The following is a 22,749-nucleotide window of genomic DNA, read 5'->3' as shown; positions in this document are numbered from 1 at the left end:
TGAATGTGAAACATACGAAGATGACGAAAATGCAGAGACGATCACTCTCTATAGAAATGATTGTCAATGTTTTGCGTCTGTCTGCGCAGTTCTTCATAATTATTGGATACTATAACAACTCATGGATTTCTCCTCACATTGAATCGTTCGTTTCCTCTCTAGCAAGGCTGGAAATTGGGAGAGATGGTTCGTTTCAGTTTGGAAGTCCAGTGTATTTTATTCAGTTTCTTGTGAAGGCGACCAGGTTGGGTGAGAGCCTTATGCGATGTGAAGAAAACAAGAGAACATAATAGGGGTGTAAATACGCGCAAATCAATTTACTCGGGGGCTGCCTGCCCTTGACTGATGTGAGTTGCAAGCTATTTGTGTCCGAATGCATAAGCTGCACTATTCACAGTATTTCGCTAGATACATAAAAAGAATAATTGATGCGAGTTCCATAGCCCATAAGTGGTCACTGAATTATGTCCCGCCCAACCTCCGTACTAGTTTACAAATAGTAGTCCTAGTAATTCCAATTTCCAAGGTCGACTCCCTCTGCTGACACGCTCATCACTAATTACGCGGTGGGCCTTCCTATACATGACCCATTCCTCTACGGGCCTTACTAACCCAACAGGCCGGGTCATTAAGCCTCTCTGGAAGAATGCCCCTTCCCGCACATTTTCTCCCCTCTTTTTAATTGCAGTTGTACGACGAAGCCCAAACATAGGATTCGAGCAAGCGCTGTGTTCTGTATATGTGTGAGTGTGAATTTATCTATCATTTGATGTTTGGCGCAGAAACAACCAAAGGAGGACCTGTTCACTCCAATGAGCCAAGTGGGCGAACATATATCAATTCACTTTTATTATTATATATAGTATGAAGCAGAAGAAGGTGTGGTGTAGAACATGCTCTGCGGAAGAGTAATACTTCCAAGCGATATGGGTGAAAAACAAATCACCAGCCTCCGCCATTAGAATCTACACAAAATGACAGGGCAACACACCCATGCCCGTATCATGTGCTTGATTTGTCCTCAAAACATGCATATGCAGCCCCGGGTCGAGGCGCATGATGTTGGGCTCTGCTTGCCTGCCCGGAGCCAATAAATGAAGCTGCGCAGGGAGTAAAGAAGGCGGTGGGTGGTCTCATGAAGTACGAAAGATTTGGATGTCCGCTGTGAGAGGAACCTGTTCAGCTATTCGGATATTAAAAAAATACTCATGCCGTATGCGTTTCCTGGACACGTTCGTAGTCTCCAAAGTATCGTGTTGAATAGGATGTTGACCAGGAACACGAATACGACAACAGAGCCCTTCCACAGCAGTGAGGGGAATCCTATGTAGTCTTCCCACGTCACGGGGGACAAGTATCAGACCAGATGTGGTCCAACCATTAGTGCACACGTGGGAATTCATCTCGGCCCTCCCTCCTCCTTCTTTATGGCATGGACCGGCACCTCCTCCAATGCCAACTGACGCTGCATTCATCAGGCCCTCTCGCCTCTGCTTTGTCGTTTCGCAAAGACACAAACCCTCCCCTCTCCCGCGTGGGCCCCGCCTCACATTGATTCCATATTCGTTTTTGCCATTAATATCACTTCATGTGCCTTAATACTACGACTAATCAACACGTTGTTAATGTTACACACGCACACATACATAAATTTGAAGTTGCACGAGCGCAGATGTGGCTTACTTTTTACGTTGCGTCACTTGTCTGGCATATATCTCTTCAAGCTAAGTTACCGGCTGTCATGAAAATTCCCTTGTCCTTCTATTGAAAATGGAATATGGAGAAATCTGGAGCATAGATATATACACACGCTTTGAGACTGTGTGCGTAATAGATGATATGAGATTGTGGCCTTGTTTGGTAGCTGAGAGTGTGGCGATGAGTAGTTGCCATCATTGGTGATTGTCTTATATGATGAACGCATGCAGCGATGGAGTGCTGATGAAAAAGAGAGGATATGATGGAAGTCGGAAGATAAACCAAGAAATCGTGGAGAAGTTGGATGGCAATACAAATGGATCGCAGCGAAACAGCCAAGGGAAGTCATGTCCTGCACAGATTCCATGAATCCAACTAAAGTATGGCTTCCTATGTTCAATGTGGCATGATGAGCATCACCTGTTTATCCATATAAATTAGCCAGGGATGAATGTAGTTTTAATTTAATTTCTCTGTAAATGCCGCCAAGAACCAAACGCGTACGGTTGATTTATAAGAAGAATGCGGAGGGCGTGTGATTGAGGGGGAAAAAATAATATTGAGACATGATGTGCATGCAGTTCACCAACAAACATGGAAAGAGGGCAGAGGAATAATTTAATGATTCAATGGTACTGCCCTTCGTATATGCTGTCTTGTCCATCCCGTTGCATGGTTCTGTAAATTGGGCTGGACCAGGCGACGTCAAAGTGTCGCTTCGTAAGCGAATTTGAGCATTCATTTACAAGAGAATAAAGGGAGAGGTGGCTCCGGCGCAACCCAATCTGAGGAATTTCAAAGCACCAGTTCGCAAAAATATGAAGAATTTAGCAAGAATAAGCAAATCAGCGAGGCGACAATGACGGATGGGTTGCTCAGATTTGAGTGATGTACGTGAGGATTAATATATATATACATATGTATATGTATATGTATATATTATTTTTGGAGGGCAGAAAAAAGAGTTGATATTTAATTGAATGGCGGGTCAAAATCAGCCACCATTGATGAATTGCTTCATATGACGCCTGATGCATCCAGGGAACGTGTGGGTACGTGTTGTATGTATATTGAAGGTAAGCACACTTGGCTTCCTGATCTATTTTTGACATGCCCAAGGCCAAGGCCAGGGAAGGCTTCAGCCCCTCGTTACTGCACTGTGCTCACCATCTGTAAACTAATCAATCAGCAACGCCCATCAATCACGTTGGCATATTTGAGGGTAAATGCATGTCTGACTCGGTGACGGACGTCTCGTGTCAAAATGTTAAACTTAATTAATAATAAATATATAATAAAATAAAATAATTTCCCTCGCTTGTATATCTAATTTTAAGACTTTAAATTGAAATATGGTGTGCTCTTATTTATCCTCCATTTGTTTTTTCTTCTCTTTTTAAGGAAGCATTAATTTCTGCGTCAATTATTGATATCATTAATACTGATATTAATAACGATCAACGCAGATTTAATAGCCGTAATGTCAACCGCTACAATTTTTTAGACGGCATGGTTCCTTCTTCTTTCTTTCATTTTTTTCATTTTCGATTTCAATATATCTTTGCCACAACCACGATAAATATTTAGTAATATCAACCATATCTGCTTTAATTTTAATGCCTAAATATTTATATTGCGTTAATTTTAATTTTTTTACATATTTAAGAACAAATATTTTATATATATTAATTTACTTTGTACATCTGACTTCCATTTTTCCCTACAAATTGTTTAAAACAACAATCAGTATAATTGTTTGATCAAGATAAATAGATTATATTAAATTTAAACAATTTGTATGTATATGTAAATTGCCCATATGTTCACACAAACACATAGATGAGGTGCTACAGGATTTGAACCTGTAATGAGCTCGAGATTAATAATTAATTTATGCATCGAACTGAAGGGATGCTGGAGAAGTTGGTTCATTATTGTTAGCTCATAAAGAACGATTTGTTGTGATGTTTCACCCTATTAATGATTTTAATAGTCTGTGTGTGTGCTGTGGTTAAAACTATTTAAATAATTTATGCGTTTTCTTTTTTACTTTGGAACACCGAAACTAATAAAAAATATGACGTTTAGCGTAAAATATGCCACGATGTGAGTAATGAGTAATGACAAGCAGGGGGATAACATATTTTACGTTGCAGAACATGAATATGAACTTGGCATTCGCTTCCCGATTACAATCGCAGCGGCACACTTGTCGATAGACAGCATGGGGAAAATTGTATTTTAGATGTACTTGCACAAAATAGAACGAGCTTCCACTTGATGAGTGCTTAATTATATAGTACACCACGACTTTGTAACCCTCATTAACTAGCAATATATATGAATAGAGTGGAATGGATGGTGCTAACTATGAGCCATCATCGCCCTTCGAATTTAATCCTGAGCGCAATTATTTTTCCACTTTCCAGCGCGAAAGTTGGGAATGAAGGCAAGGAAAAGGGATTCCTCGCCTCTTTTCTTAAAAGGAAAAATAAAAAAGCCAATCAGGATTAATTAAGGAGATAAGTTTCTTTTCAAGCTTAGAATGATTGGATTGGTAAAGTGTTAGCTCCACTTTAGCGTGTGTTATCGGTGGAAGGATTAAATCAGTCTATTCTAAGATTAAATTTTATTTAATTAGACGACAAAGCAGAGACAGGTGGCGCAAGATTCTCTCTATGATGCCCTCCTTCTTCCCCTCCCTTATTTAGTTTGTGAATTCTGTTTTGTATTAGTTACGAGGATGAGTAGATAAAGCGCCAAGGGTGATTCAGCATATGTAGAATTAATAATTTAGTCGAAAGTTGAGTTGTTGTAATTATACATGCTGCGTGCATGGATTATTAAATCGACGTTATGCCCCGACATATGGAAGTGAGTGATGATTAAAATATAAAGTGTTCTATACGTACAGAAAGACAAATGATGGGTAGATTCGTGGAGCAGCAGCGCATAGGAGAAACTTGAAACTGCGGTTGTTTTTTCTTTGGTTTCTGAGCTTCTCGTGTCTTTTTTAGCACTTAAAGCCACGGGTATGAAATGGGCGTGCGAGAGATTTGTTATTTCCTGGTTAATCTATGCTCTTTGTATCTTCCTTTGTAACCTACCTGTGACAGTGAATATATTGTGTAAACAAAGGAGTTAATTAAGTATATGTATTTCGCATGTTCGTGGGGTTGTATATGAAGCGAAAAAGAAAGAGCTCGCAGAAACCAAACCTCCACGTTGAGTTTTGCGAGCACAGATACAAATGGAAACCATACTCATTACGACGTTATAATTAATTAGATGTCGTACATTAATGACAAAATAGCCCGCTATGGCAGGAGTAAAGCTAGGGGAAAGATTTTAAATTCAAATCGCACAGCCGAATCAAAGACAAGAAACAAGAAGCGAGAGCCCTATTCAATTTACAGTGGCCCAGGACAAAAAAGAAAAGAAAAAAGGGAAACCTTAGCGTATATATGGCCGCCCTGCCTAGATAACATAGGGAGAATCAGGGATGGTTGTACACGTTCGTGCTAATTGAACATGTCACGAGCTGCCTGGTATGTTTGAAATATACTGAGAAGAAGCCAGCTGGTGTAATTATCCATAAATAAGCGGTTTAATTTTTTTTTTTGAGTGAATAAGCGGTTTAATTATTAATCACCTGATAGGTTAAGCACTAAGTAATATGGTTGTTTATTGTTTTTTGGCTTTCAAGGAGGGCAAGTTGTAAGAGTTTGAGTGGCAGGGATGATGATGGCGTGCCATTGGGCATATCAAGTGTTGAATGGAGCATCTTAGTAGGGCAGTACCGTGGAACAGTAGAGAAAAGATGGACAGTGTTAGTAGCGAGCTAGGGAGAACACATGTGTAGGCCAAGGGCCGGCGAGAGGCGTATCAGATATATATATATATATATATATATTCTTTTAAACTGACTTGATCCTGGACGAATTGCAAAAGGGCACTCCTGAAACATGAGGTCAAACCCAGAACCACAAAACAGAGAGATATATTTGATTTGTTTATGTGGGGAGGAAGCATTCATTCAAGTGCTGGTTTGAAAGCAGAAAGAGGAAAGGCAGAGATTTTACGGAGAAAGGGATGATGGTAGTTCGGAGATGAAGGCTGAAGGTGAGTCAGGCTTTTCACTGCTCCCCAGGCCTTCCCACCCAATATGTATAAATTATAATAAAATCGTCTTCATCTTGGACGTGCATGAACATAGAGTACATCTTATCTCTTCAGCGAATCAAGGGCTAGACAGACACAGTGCTCTTCAACACTGCGGTCTTGTTCTCAGAATTTACCATAGAGCAGGCCATGTTTTGTTTTTCAAATTTAAATTAAAGGCCAAGTCAGTGGCTGAGTGCAAATGGAAAACGACCCGGCGCACTGCAAAACTAAAATTCCCTAAAGACGTGAGATAGTGCGCAGCCCAGTGGCGCAGCCAAGGGTGGGTTTAAATTTTCAAAGCAAATAATTTTAAAATAAAAATTTAATAATTAAAAAATCAATTGCATACCTTGTGTTTATCATCTATGCATACAAATAAAAATAATACTCCCTCCCATAGTAAATATAAGGTCATAAGTAGGTATTATATTTAAGATTATAGGAGTATCTATACAAGTTTTTGGAATCCCAAAAGATTTCTCGTTTTATCTCTCCCACCTCAACTTCCTCTCTCCCGCTCTGATGTTTAGAACTTGAAACCTACCTGGAGTGTATCTCGCAGCCCCTTGTTGCTGGATATGCCATGGTTGAGCGCTGATTTAACTATAGCCTGGGGGTTCACTGAATTTGAACTCACGAGTTGGTGTCTGCATGTTTGTGGTGACGGCACGGTTTGATTTGCACCGACAATTTTTTAAGACTTAAGTAAATGTCACTAAGCCTTCTTTATCACCTGTGTTGGTTATTTTTGTATGATATGAACAAATAGTGTCATCATATCACATCTTGTTAAATTTATTATTAGAAATTTTTATTTTCTTACTAGCTATGGTTGGGTCAACGAGACCCACTTTTTAAATAAAATTGATGAGTTAAAATCTTGTTAACGAAAAATACATATATATATCACTGATTTATTCCAGTTGAGCCTAACATTAACGCGGATGGATTATATAACAATTTGTTTTTGTAAAACAATTGAAGTTTAAAAATTATAATATAAACACAAATTTGATGAAGTGAATGTAATTTACTAAATTTGCCACAAAGAATAAAAAAATCGCACCTTTTCATAGGTTACTAGCTCCTACCAGACACTTTATGACACGAAAGTACTTACGGAACAACCAATAATCCAATTTCAAAGGAGGCAAACAAGGGAATTGCGTTTGACTTCGAAGAGTCTGCGTTCGATTTGCATTTTATTTTTATCATGTAATAATAAAATAATTTGTCTGTTCTACCGACCATGAACTGAGAGTATGGAGGGAGGATGTATTGTCGGTTGCGGTTAAGCTGCTTCAGTTTTGACCGATAAAATGTCATTTTTGGGTCAGGAGTGGTAACAGTGAGAGCCTGTTCCTAATTCCGGTCTGAAATACGAGCATGATATAAATAAATAAATAAAAATAATAAAAATGAGAAGAGGGAAAAGGAGTCTTATTAATGTCAGATGGAGCTCAGAAAGTGAAGCTTTTTGGGATGAAAGGGAAAGCATGGGCCAGCTGTAAAGCGAGAGTTTCAGCAGCAGCGGGAGGCTGCAACTTTGGGAAAAAACTGGCATTTCTCACTAACTATTCTTTTGGCTATTTTTAACATGGTTAGGGATGTATGGACTCCTATATCCATAACTGACCAAACCCCTCCAATTCCACTCCATCACTAATCTTACCCTAACAATCCACCCTCGTCTGGTTTTCCTTTCCTGCTTCGCTCCGGACAGAAACAGTTGTTGCCCAGTCAATGGCACACCTCACTCTTTTTATCATTATCTTAAATTTCAAATAAAGCGTTCATTTTCATCATCATTATTATGGATTTACGCTTATTGATCGCCCTCTTCCAAATCAAGATGCATGGAAGATTCAAAACCTTCTCCTGTGAGTGTGTATGGAAAGTTAGGCACAACGTCCTTTAATGCGAAGATCACGCATCACAGAAGTACATTACTTTTATCGCAACTCAAACTATAGGTGCCTTGCGGGACATGCCCGGAAATTTAATTTGATAAAAGACTTGTAGAAATATTTTGATTCCCATCTAAATATTGCAACAGAAATTTTAGATATTTAGGAAGAAGGATTTTCACCCTAGTGAAGGGAAAAATACCAAAGAGTTATCAGCTACGATAACTCCATTTAGACAATCTCCTTTACTTGTAATAGATATCTAGATGATTACTTATTAGACATAACTGAACTGTCACAAGTAATCATGCATACCGAGTTAGAAAAGCAAATATTGATCAACTTCATTTGAAATAATTTATAAATAATTTTTTAATCATAATTTACTGAATACAAAATAAATATATAAGAATAATTTTATTTTAACCTACATGAAAGTATTTATAAGTATCTATGAATAGATGATTCAAAGACAATTTTCACCCCTCCCTAATAATATTCCATCGCCAGGAGAGTGAGATTTATTGTTAGCTGATATGATCTAATTTATTACATTTTAGATGGATTTATCGTAACTGTTATAATGATAAATAAAGTAATTTTGAGTGAGAGAGGGGATACTTGTAATAATGAATTAATGGCTTAAAATTTAGGGAATAGAATAAAACCGGGCACAACTTTGGTAGGTGAAAAGGGTCAGTGCAGACATCACAGTAAAAGAGGAGGTGCCAGAGTAACAAACAGCTGTAACCGAACCTGTTAGTGTAACAACAGTGTCCGCGATTATTATTAAGTGAAATGTAAATGTTCCGCGTTAATCTTGTTGACCCCTCATAAACGCCCCCTTCCCCTCCACTTGCTCCCACTCAAACTAGCTTTTTCCTTTTGCCATCGCTAGCAAACAAGAATGAAATTACTATAAAATAAGTAATTTCCGCTTTCAGTAGCATTATTTTGTATAGATGCTTTTAAAAATAACTGATCACCCTATTCCCCGGTTCACCCCCTTGCCTCGGTATTTTAACTCAACTCCATTTGAATCACCAAGTCTCCTCATCCCCCCCCCCTTCTCTCTCTAATGTCGATCTTCCTAGGGGATTTCATTTGTGGTTGTCCTCCTGTGCACGTACTCTAAACTGGAGTCTCTTCGTCCTCATAATTTCTGCAACATTTCGTTTTGTAATCTCTTCTGTATCACTTGGTATTTTGGCACACATTTTCTGCAATCATACAGGCGATGATGGCTCAGAAGCACCTGCACGAGCTACTGAAGGAGGACCAAGAGCCATTCCTTCTGAAAAAATACATTTCTGATAGGCGGAGTCAACTGGAGAGGCCTTCTCCCAAGAGTAGTATGCAAGTGAAGAGGCGAAGACCAATGCATCAAAACTTAAACTTCCCCGCTAATTTCTGTAAACACGCTTGCTTTTTCTCATTCACCGACACGCCTGACGCCAGAAAATCACCCCTCTTCCAGTTGCCTTCTCCGGCGAAAAGCCCCTCCGCCTCTGCCAATCCCATTTTTCTTCACATCCCTGCTCGAACGGCAGCACTCCTTCTCGAAGCTGCTCTAAGAATACACAAACAGTCCTCCGCCTCTCCCAAAACCAAAGCCCAACACAAAAGCAATGCCTTCGGCCTGTTTGGGTCATTCTTCAAGAGACTGACGCAACGTAATCGGAACCGGAAGCGGGAAATAGATGACCGAGGAGCTGAGGCCCCTGTGAAGGAAATATTGAGGTGGGATTCGTCAACTGGTCGTGGAGAACTTCTTAACGGATTCTCTGAAAAGACGGACTCTCAGAAGGATAATAATATCTCGGACTTCAGTGCCTGTGAGGTGGAGTTTCTCTGTTCCTGCAACGGTAGGCCGAGCAGTGCTGTTTGGTCGGAGAGCAATGAAGATAAATCTTTGGGCATGGAAACGTCGATAAGTAGCCAGTGTGACGAGTTTGAAGAGTTTGACTTTCTTTCCAAACGGAACAACATCACGGAGTGTGCTTGTTGTGATAACAACGCCCTCTGCCAAAGCCCTTTCGGTTTTGTTCTACACAGGAGCGCTTCCTCTGCCTCCGGCACGCCGGAATTAGCTTCCCCGGCATCGTCTCCGAGTTGCCGCACAACGCAGGTTTGTCGCTTTCTTATGTCTTCAGTTTTAATTTTCTTTTGGTTCAAGATAAACACGACGGTCTGGTCAGCACTGAACGATAAGTATATGAAAACTCGGTTCTCCGGATGGGCCGAGCTGACTCACGAGTCAACCGGGTTCATTCAGTTCGAAGGTCTTTTTTTTGGTTGGGGGGGGGTCTGGGTGTCGGCAATTGGAGACCAGGGTCTGCAAAATTGGCCGGAATGTTACTGTAGAATGACAAGAATACCCGCAAATCGCTCCAAAGTTATAAAAGCCGATGATCCGGTCAGTGGAGGGTCAGATGTGTCAATTCAACAGTTTTTGTTTCCTGGAAATTCATTGTTGTATCTTCCCATCATGTTTCTGTCATCCAGAAATGTTTCGTGTATTTTATCTCAATAACCTTCCAATGGATTGTGTAGCGATTAATTTCTTAGAAGTAAATTTCTTGTTTTCGACTCCTCTCTTGCATGCAGTTGTTAGATGCCAACATTGAATTTACTAGAAAGCAATTTATGATTCGGATTTATGTTTTTAAGTGAAAAGAAAACTGCATTAGCGAAATCAGGACAGTATTTAATGAAGGATGTGATGAATTTTCGTAGGACAAAGAGAATAATGGAGCAGAGAGGGTCGACCAATGCCAATCAGGAGAGGAAACAGAAGAGAAAGAACAGTGTAGTCCCGTCTCTATTTTTGACCCACCATTCGAGGACGATGACGAGGGGCACGAAAACAATGAGGAGGGTGAGGAGGAGGAGGATGGTTTTGATTTGGAGAATAGCTATGCCATTGTACAGAGTATGTCAATACTTAACTTTGATGTGTACCATTCTGTGCATATCGTGTGGTCGTTTTCCGTCTACAAATTGTCGTACACGACTCTTCAAATCTGCTTCTTTGTTACTAAAGTAGAGGGAGTAATTATTACCAAAAAAAAAAAAAAGTAGAGGGAGTAATGCTAATGTGGCTATTTCTGATATTGAACCCAATATCTGTGTGGGTTCCATCCAAAGATCACGCTGGCTCCCCCAAAGGCATTTCCCATTCAATGTGGACGTGTCCTGCTCAACTTTCACTTGCAGACATGAGCACTGCTTTCATAAATTTGAGTATGACCCACAGTTTTAGTTTGGTAACTAGAACCCTTTTAACTACGATGCGACCTCACAATATGCTGGTTGGGATTTTAGTAATAAGAGGTGTTTGAAATCTCATTACTTTTGGTGGTCGTATTTCGATGTTGAAAATTCTGCGTCTCTGACCTCTTTTTACCTTCTGAAAGTGGTGGATCCCATGAATTATTGGTCATGCGTTGCTTTTGACACTGGCAATATTTGACAGTACAGGCACCTGAGGATCAATTTGGGCATTTTAAATTATTCACTACTTGAGGAGCTGCTTTCCATCCTGTACTTGTTGTCTTTAAGAGTCTGTCCTCCATGCAGACTCACTTAAATGAAGAGTACTAAGAGCGATTCTCATTTATTACTGTCTGCTCCTAACGTTTGAAAAGCAATCATAAGTATTAGACTGAACAAGATATTTATTATTGATGCTCATTTGCTTGTTTTAATTTGACAGGAGCTAAGGAGCAGCTTCTGCAGAAGCTTCGAAGATTTGAGAAACTAGCAGAGTTGGATCCTGTTGAGCTGGAGAAAAGATTGTTTGATCAAGAAGAAGAAGAAGAAGATGATAATGATGATGATGAAGAAACATTCCTTGAGGAGTGTGAGTGGGAAGATGACAATGAGGAAGCATCAGATAAAGAAAACGGCTGCAATGAGTTGGTGTTAGATGTGCTGAGGGAGTCAAGCTTGCGAGGGAGAGGAGAAATCAGAGCAGACTTGAAGAGACTAATTGGCGATCTATTGACAGAGGAAAGAGAAAGGGGGGAAGGGGATGAGGAAGAAAGAGAGAGGGTGATAAAAAGGGTATGCAAGAGGCTGGAATTGTGGAGAGGGGTGGAGGCAAACACAATCGATATGATGGTAGAACAAGACTTGAGCAGAGAGGATGGAGGATGGAAGGAAAATGGGCAACATATGAGGGAAATGGCCGGGGAGCTTGAGCATGTTATCTTTGGATTTTTAGTGCAAGAAATGTCGGAGGAACTAGCATGTTAATTTGAGATGTTATTGCAAGAGTACAGTGTGATTTGCACCCTAGTAAAATGGAATAGGCCAGCTAGCAAAAATACCCCAGGTGTATGTACATGACTAGTGTATTTAGCGACATATGTGAGTCACCTTTCTCATTGAATTCAAATGCTATAATATCTACATATGTCAACCCTCATTTTCTCATGCGCTCATTTCAATTAATAATTTGGTATCATCATAAGGCAAAAGCGATGAATGAGGTAAGGAGCTACTAATTATAAGATGCATTGGGTATTTGATGAAGAGAAGAACTCATGTGACGAATTTAAGGATGAGAAGGGGAAGGAATAAAGAGAAGTGGGTGGGGTCGAGGAGGAAAGCTGGGAAGGGAAGAATATAGTTTGGTGGGGGGGGGGGGGGACCTTCTCGGTTCTCGAGGAAGGAACAACATGAAAAGGACTAATCAGATTTTGATGCTACGAATATAGAGGATATGTATTCTTTTCCAAGGCGCTGCGATGGGATGCCTCATCAATCGGCTTTAGGGATGGCTAAAGTGATTAGCTTCTTCGCGGAAGCTTTTGCGTCATTCAGTGATGCCCTCAGCTTTGTAGGTGCCAGGAGCCTCCTGCTTTCGCTGGGGACTTGCCCACCATTCATCCACGATCCCTCCTTGTCGGCTTGGTACAGAAGAGGGCCATGGCCTAAAAATATGGAAAGTGAAGGGGATTTTCTTACTTCGGATCCAAAGGAAGAGTATGATTGGACAGCCTGGCCCAACTCGTGAGCCCCCAAAAGTACCAAACCCATTGGGCTCGTTGCTGATACTGTCACTTTTGAGCACTTCGGAATTTGGACGGTGTCCATCCTCTCCCGACCCACGTCAAACTGAAAAACTTCGTGCTAATAATTCTCAAAGGGGAGAAAAGCTAATTAGTTTAGCGTCCATCATTACTGTGTAATTTTTTCCCCGAAATTTTCTATGATATATAAATTTCTTAATGTGTCGTGTTTCCATGAATAACATGTTCACGCAAATTTAAAACTTTAAAACCAAACAAGTTATGTGTATACATGATTTAATAGTATAGATAATTATAAATGGTCGCACAGAGATGAAAGAAGATCCAGAAAATAAATTCACGTCAAATGTATTTCAGACAGTGTGGACCGTGGGAGGGGTGGAGCCTATTAGAGGGGTAAATTAGTTTTACTCTCGTCCGCGTAAGTGAATGGAGTGATCCAACGCTTGGATCTCTCCTGGAGGAAAATTCATCACTATTTCACTGACCCATTATTGGGCTTCCACGTGTCCCAACCATCTTGCAGGCTTGGACTGATCCCCTTGATGCTTTGGCCCTTAGCCCTCTTCCGCCAGTGTTCCTGAGTTAGCCTTCTAGCACATGCCTCACGCGATGTTTAATTTATTTTTTAACTTCTTTTTCAGATGGAATCATCCAACATACAAAGACCGGCTTGGAAGCAGATTGCGAATAATTGAAAGATAAATGAATCGACTGATTACACTGATGAACTTTTCTCGTATTTTTTTTTAAATTGATACTACTCCTCCCGTCCTTGATATAAGATTTATTTAACTAATTTGATTAGATTAGGAAAGTTAGGTAAATTAGTTAATTATAAGAAATGTGATACGTTTTTCTTAAAATACCATAATCATCTTTCTTAATACCTCTCTCCCTCTTCTACTTGATTATGGTTGAGGGAGCATCTATACGGGTAATTCAGAAAAAATTGATGAATATAAGAAATAGGTTTTATATTTAGGATCAAAACCAACTCAACAATTGAGTTCTATATTAAGGAGCAGAGGAGTACTATATGATTCGCTTTTATCAAATGATATTTTATTTTATCTTTCTTGGCCAACCACTTCTCTAGTCTTTTAATAAATAATTTAACGCCTGGAATGAAGGTAATCATATATATTTAAAAACCCACAACAACCAAGAATAGCGCACAAAACTGCAAGCCGGGTTTCTGATCCTGGTTTTACCTCTCAGCCACGTTGGCTGGTCCAGTGTGAAAGAAAGATTCAGTTTCTTTCGCGTGGAACATTTTTTATAGTTTAAGAAATGCTTTAACCGTCCGTGCCTGCCACGTTTACCACGCCATCTCCAGGCAACACGTCTACACTTTAGAGGCTGATAAAAGCTCGTCAACAATCCGAAAGCAAATATAATGGAGAGGTCGAGAGTGAGAGTGAGAATGGAAGACAGAATTAAGGCAAAGGACTGGTGAAGTGCAGATCCAAGATGAACAAGATGGAGAAGAAAAGGGGCGGAACTGAAAAGAAGCGAGAAGAGATGAGCGGGCTCGAAGTGGCTCACAAGAGAAGTAGTGGCGAGTGGCCTGAGAGAGACACGGCAGCTGCAGCTCCAGGATTTGCTTCCATGAATCTTCCTCACGACGCAGCTACGTCCATGGAAGATGCTGCCAAGTATATTTCAGGCCAAGGGACAGAGGCTTGGGATATGAGAATGGCAGGGATGGGTTCGGAAAGGGGTTCCCAGAGCATATACTGGGACGAAGAGGAGCTGTTTAACATGCCAGCCCTGATGAATAGCATGGCAGAGGGGTTGATCATCCCACCACCCGCCCTGCAGACAGGCTTCAATTGGCTCCCTCCCGAAGCTCCCTTCCCCTTCACTCTGTGGACTGACTGATTTCTCATCCTCTGAATTCTACTGCGGCATGCTATTTCTCATCCTCACGCACCCTGCTTCCTTCCCATGAGATTTTATATCGGAAACAGGCCTTAACTAGGCATATCTCTCACTCTTTTAGTTACTACCCGTTCTTTTATGGTTTCTCTGATTTTCTCTTTCGGCCTTAATTAAGGCCACCGCATGGCTCACAAAATAATAGCGATTACCAAGTTATAACTCGGACCTCGTTTAGAAAACAATCTGGTCTTCTTGTATAAGAAAAGAAAATTGTTCAGACTTGCAAGAAGAGGCCTGATACCAACCATTATGTCATCTGGACTAATGACATTTTTCTCTCTGAGAAAAGGAAAGGCACAGCCTCATAGGCCCGGCCCAGTAACATACAATTTCAAAAATCAAAACGAAGAGGTTGCCGAGTCTCGTCATTTTCGGGACAACGGAATCAAATCTTCCCGTATATCTAACCCAGAAATTGTGGCCCCATGCCGATTGCTGCGGTGGTTTTAATTTTAGAATGGTCTAGTAAAATAATTGTCAAATGATTAGCTGAATCTGCACGCACAAATAGTATAAAGGAGGCCATGCTTGTGGCTCACGGTGGGTGGTGGCATCAGGTCAACATATCAGAGCAACTGCGAGCCAAGCAACTTCGCCGCCGTCAGCGATGGCGGAAGAGGACAATCCCCACATAATCGATATGTGGCAGGTAGATGAAGAGAGGCTGGCTTCGATGCTGGAAAATATTTCGCAGGACCCAAAATTACTAAGCAAAGCCGCGGGCAAGAAGTCTTGCTGCATCTTCAGAGTTCCCACCAGCTTGGCCGATGTTAACGGAAAAGCGTACCAACCCCGGATCGTATCCATAGGCCCTTATCACCGGGCCCAACCTCGCTTTAATATGATTCAAGAGCACAAGTGGCGCTATCTGGGTTCTTTGCTCTCCAGAACCCAAGCAAAAGGGTTAGGCTTGGAGGACTGCTTAAAAGCCGTAGCCCTGCTGGAATCCCGAGCCCGAGAGTGTTATTCCGAAACCATTCCCCTCAATTCTCACGAATTCATCGAAATGATGGTTCTTGATGGCTGTTTCATCCTTGAATTGTTCCGCAAAGTTGGGAGATTGGTCCCGTTTGAGCCTGATGACCCACTCGTCACCATGTCCTGGATACTCCCCTTTCTTTACAGGGATTTTCTCAAGCTCGAGAATCAGATCCCTTATTTCATCCTGGAGCGCTTGTACGAACTCTCAAATTTGCCCCAAGAAGAATCAACCCCGACCCTGTCCTCCCTTGCCTTGGAATTCTTCAACCATTCAACGCTACGGCCTGACGAAGTCATTGCTCGCTTCCCCCATCTCAAAGGAAAACATTTGCTGGATTTGGTTCGCTCCAGCTTCGTACCGAATCTGAACAGGGAACAAAAGAGGGTGCCAACGCCAACCCACGTGATCCACTGCGTCTCTAAACTTCGCAGCGCGGGGATTAAAATCACTCCCACGGAGAGAGATAGCTTCTTGGATGTCACATTCAGGAGCGGCGTCATAGAAATGCCCACCATCACAATCGACGATTTCATGAGCTCTTTCCTGCTCAACTGCGAGGCCTTCGAGCAGTGTTACAACGGTTGCTCCATGGACATCACCACCTATGTGACCCTCATGGACTGCCTCATAAACACTCACAGGGACGTTGAGTATCTATGCGATCGGAACATAATTGAGAACCATTTCGGCACAGACGGGGAAGTTGCCCATTTCTTCAACAGCGCCGGAAAAGAAGTGGCATTTGATATAGATACGTGTTACTTATCCCAGTTGTTCAACGATGTTCATCAGTACTATCGGAGCGGGTTGCACGTTCAGTGGGCGAGCTTCAAGTACACCTATTTTGACACGCCCTGGTCGTTTATATCTGCGCTGGCTGCATTTATCTTGTTGGTTCTCACGGTGGCTCAGACCTACTTCTCCGCTGTCCAGTAGTTGGCCTCCGAGCAATTTGGATCACTCGTCCAGCAAGCCATAATTTTGTATACAAGTTCGGGAGAGAACATTCTCAAAATTATGGGCCACAGACTGCAGATATTTTCTGATCTAATTTAATGAGTTAATTCCGTCAAAATTGCCTTGTTTATTGATGGATTCCATTTTTTTTAATTTTGTGAAGATTCCATTTTTAGTTTTGTTTGAAAGAATATTGTAATCAATTTGAACATTTTGCTCTTGGCCCAATGTCCCAATTATATATCAGAACTTGAAAAGATAACGTGTTCGATACTTGTTTTCTTTTTAATATGATGTCCATCATTGTATCATCAAGAAAGATCGTATCTACTAGGTAGGAGAGATCATAATTAATCTCAGAAATGGAAGTTGATTTTTGAGGTTGCACACGTGAGTCTCAAGATGATATCTTGAAGACTCAGTAACAGCTACGCGATGGGTGGGGATATTAATATTGCAAGGCCCCATGCTTATTCGATGAAGAGGAAGAAGGAAGAAGAAGAAGGTGGTGGGTTATCTATACACTTAAGTCACAATAATGAAATAAATAATTAATAACGAATGATTAAGATGTTAATAATATTAATGGTAAATTGGTGACTGTATTGTATTTTAAGTTTTTTTTTGGGGGGGGGTTTTAAGAGAGTAGATTTTATTAATGACGCGACGGGGCATTATTGACGACACGGATATATACCCGTGAGTCGGGGGATTTCCGGTGGCAAGAGAAAGGCAGGTGGAGCAAGGAGTCAAGGCTTATCGGCTTTCAACACCTTCCGGTCAACGAGAAGGCCTCGACGCAGACAAACACCGTGAGCTGCTTTAATTTCCCACCCATACTTTGCTTCCACATTTTAAATACATTTTTTCTACTTTTAAAAAATAGAATGAGCCATGCACGTGTGCTTGAATAGTTAATTAAGAACATTTAGTAGTCGGTACCGTCACGTATTCCGTCGGATAGGCAGCTCATATATTACATGTAATCTAAGGTATAGAGTTGAAAGCCGCATCATTCATTCCTTATTCATCACGAATGATGCAATTGTTACTGGTTTATATATATATATATATATATATTGATTTATTAGTTATATATATATTGATATTAATATGACATTAATATTGATTTTATATATTTAATTAATATTTTTTAAAAATGATCACATGTGACATTAATGTATCCCGAATAGGCCATGTGCACAGAATAAGTCCGAGTTGTTCATTTCTCTACTCACCGTCGAATGACCTTGAACTTTTCGAATTCGATGGACGGGCTAGTTCAAGAAATTTGACAAATAATATAACTTGGGACAATTTTTCATAAATGTCGTGTATAGATGTAACATACACGTAGATGGATTGTTCATGGGCGAAGCAAAAAGACGAAATCGATCCATTGTTGACTTTCAACCCTAAGACTAGCTAGCACGAGGCATGGGCTGGGAAAAAGATCAGAAACGGAACACTTCCAATCCCCTTCTGGCATCTCTCGCTTTGACGTTTCAAAACTCCAAGCTAGTCCTCCCTGTTTGGACCTATCATGCAATGCGCACGAAATTCTTGCACACTTGACATCAGTGTCGTGTTTGATCAGTACTCCATAGAAAATATTCAAATGCGAGCAAAAACCATTCAAAGCCACTTATAATTTAAGTGGGTGGCGGCAATCAACCGGTCTGCATATGAAAACTGGATAAATCAGGATATGGGTGGTCATCTAAATGAAGCGCGTCAAATATTACTCCATTTCTCGTTCTGGCCCAGGAGAAACTTTCACCAGCAGCCTCTCGCAGAATTGTCAACCTCATTTACTTGTTCAATATAACGCTGAAGGATCATTTGTCGCGTAAGAAGTCGTCAAAGACTCAGCGATAAGCACGGCACGACTTGGGCCCCACTTCAAGTGCTTTGATTTGTCAATGGTAATTTGCCATTTCCGAGAGAGTTCCCCGGCTCGTCTCGTTACTATATATATATAGAGGCCATCCAGGTCAATTCCTTCATAGCATTAGCATCGAGGCATTTCGGATTTCACGTTATTGTACTCATCATTTGGTTCATCTCTCACCCACATGTTAACAAAGAAGAAGCCACTCAATCAGATTCAATCATCAAAACCTGCGTTCGTCCCTCTTTTTTTTGAGAATGACGAGTTCCGGCGCTGAGAGACGGGTTGTAAACCAACTTCCTCAACGCGCGAGACCACCTAACAGTTACGATCCGAGCTTCCAGCCTCCAGACATGGACATGAGGTGCCAGGTGCAGGGTGATGAAGCATTGGAACATAGTGACAAGATACATGCAGGTGAAGGCAGAGTAAGAGATCGCCTGAAATCGGAAGTGGAAGGTATATTCGCAAAATTAGAGAACAGGGGCGGATTCCAACACAATAAGGACATTCAATCGCGAGGCATTGATCACGAGTCATCACACAAGCTTGAGCGCTTCAAGGTGCGGACTGTAGTTGCAGAAGAAGTCGTCCAAGATGAAGACAGGAAATGAGTTTCTCCATATCGCTGTATATATGAAGCATGCCCAGCTTGTGCTGCGCTGTGTCGTTTTAGTTTAGGTTATACGCCAGGAGTATGAAATATTCTTTAATTCTTTTAACCTTCATTTGGAATAATGTCGTCTGATCGAGACAATCAATTAATGAAATTCATAAAGGTCGCATAATATAGCCGTGTGTCAACGTACGTACTGGCTTTGCTGGATGAAAATTCGTCCCAAGAAAATTCAAAAGCGTCACCATTCTGACCACTACACACGATTGGCACGCAGCTTCTTACATATAGTTTAGTAAATAATTTGTTCAGAAAGTCAAATTGAACGAAGGGAATAGAAAGCAATTATATTGGAAAAGGAAGTGATGATAGACAAATATAGAAGCAAAACAGTGGTAAATTGACAGCACTGAAAGCAGTTAAGTTAGTTGAGGTACAAATCCAGTGCACATCAAACTAAGCAAGCAGCTTACCATAAATAATTAGTGACATGGCGGTTATTATGCATGAGACAGTTGTGATATTATATATAGGAACCAGTTTCGGTGCTCATCTTTTTGATGAACATTATAAGCTCATCAGATCTGAACTGTCTGTATCTCATTTGAATGGTTCAGATTTGAAGTCTTTAATTAATTATTTTTAAATAGAAAAAACTATTTTTTGAAAGAATGATAGTTAAGAGATTATCACTATTTTAGATTCTATACATATTAAAATAATTATTTTAAATAAATAAAAAAAATCAAATCTAAACTACTCAAATAAGATACGGACGGTTCAGATCTGATTAGCTTATGGTGCTCATCAAATGGATGAGCACCGAAACTGGTTCCATTATATATAGCAGTTGTACCATCCAAAAAACGGCGGAGAGGGGACCACTCTGTGAGAGTGAGAGTGAGAGTGTGTGCGTGTGTGGGGTGACGCATGAATGGCAAGCAGCACACAATAGCCCACAAAAGTGAATTCTGGTTTCGGTGGTGCTTCAACCATTGCTTATTACTCTAATTATGTCCTCTCTTGACTTTCTCCTTGCCACATATCCCAAACACCTCTCCCTACATTGTTTGCTTTAAAAAATAGGCATTATTTCAATCTCTCCCTCTCTATATATATCAATTAAATACATATTTTTATATCTGGAACTAAAAAAAATGCTTCATGATTCATTAGGTATAAGTTGATTGGTCTTTATTTCAGATTTTAACATCCCTGACAAAGTCAAAGCAGGGGCCTAATTTAAAACAATGGCTACGAAGCAAATCATTCAGGATCAAGAGCCCCTGGTCTCTGCTCAACTCGTGCGTACGGACCTGATTATTTTTCGCGGAAAGAATAATTGGTTGATTTTTCTACAGAGGTAATCTCCTTACCCTTAAATCATCGTACAGATACAGTACCTTTAATGAACAATAATCTGTCTCTGAGTTGCCTTTTTGAGAACGTAGTTTCTTTCACTTGGCTGAAAAACACATGCGCGGACATATAGGGAAACTTTGTGTATAGATATATAATATAGGTATGGTGCGTGGTAGGGCAATCACTATCAGAGGAAGGTGAAATGTCGTGTTCAATTCAAGGGCATGTTTTGGAAAATAAAATGGAATCTGTTTTCCACCACGAATGCCACGTTTGACAAGCCCAACTTCTTCAGAATGACACGTCAACAAAGGGTAATAAGGAGGACCACAAGCTGGAGCTCTGAAATCGCCCCTATATAGCTCCCAGAACCTCGTTGATGCTCTTCAATATTAATCATTAATTCTTGTATAATCTTGAGAGAATGTAGAATTTTGGTTGGAACGTTGTTAGGATACCAGCAGCCCACTAATTCAACCCAATAATCATCCATTCTTATTGACTATGGTCTTCCCACTTGCTCACTTTAATATCTTTACCAAACCAGACATATCTTTATTTTCTCTGCTTTTTTTTATGGTTAAGGACCAAAAACCTGCCTAGGGGGATGAAATTGAACGCATATATCAGAGCAATTCTTCTATACATCAGATAACCAGAATCGGAACTTCGAACAAAGTACAAGTTAAACTTGTTAGTTTCTAACAAAGTAGCAAAGATATATCTATATCTGGGATTGCAGGAAGAATGAATGACTCAGATTAAAGCAGCAAAGCTGTAACTTGTACGGATGACTCAGACCTCCTATTCCAGATGACAAACCTAGAGTTATGGGCGTCAAAGATAAAGGCAATCCAGATGATTAATATTGCACACACGACTTATGAGGCAGTATTATTTCAAGGTAAGCAAGGGGATTTTTACATGATTGAAGAAAACAAGGTCTGCAACTCTGACCTCAGAAAAGAACACCGAAAAGCTCGTTTAATTAACGCACATTGCATTGCACATTGCATTATATATATATATATATATATATATATAAAGCATCTTACAATCTTGAGGTGCAGCAACAAACGGCATATATAAGGTTCTGTACAGGAAAAAGAAATGAAGCAGAGTTAAGGGAAGAAAAGATGCACACTACGCCCACACTCATACATTCCATTAATTCCGTCGTGTCGAAGCAAGTTTCGATGTGAGAGCTCTCCCATAATTTATTACTACAGGTCACCTTTATTACTATATTTTTGGGTAATTAATTTTCGATTCAAGCATTATTATATATATTATATAATATAAGGAGATAAAGGAGATGATTAATTAGGGGCGGAAGTTCCAAAGGTATGGATCCTGAGACGTGTAATCTGGGGGAGCAGCAGCATCCCAGTTCAGTGGAGGAGGAGCGAGCATCATTCCTTCAGCCATATTGAGCAGCACATTTGGCATATCAAAGATCAAATCCTCATCCACAAACTCCTCCGCCGCTCCCGCTTCGTTCTCTTTCAGTGACACTGAAGAAGACGACTCGCCGGTGGCCGCAGATAAAGCATCCTTAGCAGCCCCGGCGGCGGCGGCAGCGCTGGCTGCAGCCATCTGAATGTCAGAGGGAGACGTGGACGCGGGGACGGGCAGGGAAGAAGCAGAGTCGGGGAAGTTGAGGTCGGCGTGCTCACCCTTAAGAGCAAGGGCGGCGACGTCGTAGGCGACTGCGGCCATTTCAGGGGTAGGGAACGTGCCTAACCAAATCCGGTTGGGCTTCTTGGGCTCCCGAATTTCAGACACCCATTTTCCGCTGCTCCTACGCCTCACTCCCTTGTAAACGGGGTGGCGCCCAGTGGAAGATTTGCTTCCGCTGCTGCCAAACATCTTGGGATTGTTGGATCGATTGCTTGTGGCAGTTGACAGTTGGAGGAAGCCATTTATGGGAGGAAGAAGAAGCAGTTGCGAGAGAGAGTGCAAGTGCAGACCAGTTGTTGCTGAACTGCCGTATGCCGGGAGCTGGGTTGTAAGCCAGCTTAACAAGTGTTGGATATGTCCGGGTTGGAGACCGTGTTTCTCAAAAACGTCAACAGTACTGATTCAAATATATACCTATATATATTGCGCTTTCTCAATATGTATCCTTCACCACCATTTCCACTTCGTTTTTTCCATAAGCATTGATGTGATATCTATATTGGTGGGTCGTG

General features: G+C 40.9%; 4 protein-coding genes across 4 annotated transcripts; 3 read left to right on the top strand and 1 right to left on the bottom strand.

Moving 5' to 3' along the window:
- The first annotated feature begins 8,768 nt into the window (after nt 1–8,768).
- On the top strand, nt 8,769–12,206 carry LOC114745933 (uncharacterized). Its single transcript, XM_028934109.1, has 3 exons — nt 8,769–9,897; nt 10,506–10,701; nt 11,485–12,206. Exons 1-3 carry the CDS (start codon nt 9,007–9,009, stop codon nt 12,024–12,026), a joined length of 1,629 nt encoding a protein of 542 aa, XP_028789942.1. The 5' UTR covers nt 8,769–9,006; the 3' UTR covers nt 12,027–12,206.
- A 2,081-nt stretch (nt 12,207–14,287) lies between these two features.
- On the top strand, nt 14,288–14,689 carry LOC114745968 (uncharacterized). Its single transcript, XM_028934148.1, has one exon. It carries the CDS (start codon nt 14,288–14,290, stop codon nt 14,687–14,689), a length of 402 nt encoding a protein of 133 aa, XP_028789981.1.
- A 299-nt stretch (nt 14,690–14,988) lies between these two features.
- On the top strand, nt 14,989–16,977 carry LOC114745977 (UPF0481 protein At3g47200-like). Its single transcript, XM_028934155.1, has one exon. It carries the CDS (start codon nt 15,357–15,359, stop codon nt 16,665–16,667), a length of 1,311 nt encoding a protein of 436 aa, XP_028789988.1. The 5' UTR covers nt 14,989–15,356; the 3' UTR covers nt 16,668–16,977.
- A 4,893-nt stretch (nt 16,978–21,870) lies between these two features.
- On the bottom strand, nt 21,871–22,426 carry LOC114745931 (ethylene-responsive transcription factor ERF024-like). The gene has a single exon (XM_028934106.1). It carries the CDS (start codon nt 22,424–22,426, stop codon nt 21,881–21,883), a length of 546 nt encoding a protein of 181 aa, XP_028789939.1. The 3' UTR covers nt 21,871–21,880.
- Nucleotides 22,427–22,749: the final 323 nt, after the last annotated feature.

This window comes from Neltuma alba, unplaced genomic scaffold (assembly GCF_004799145.2).
Source record: "Neltuma alba isolate B1F8T4 unplaced genomic scaffold, ASM479914v2 tig00004862_pilon, whole genome shotgun sequence".
Lineage (NCBI taxonomy): Eukaryota > Viridiplantae > Streptophyta > Magnoliopsida > Fabales > Fabaceae > Neltuma > Neltuma alba.
Note: the sequence above shows the minus strand (reverse complement) of the source record. Positions and strands in the feature narration are given on the sequence as shown.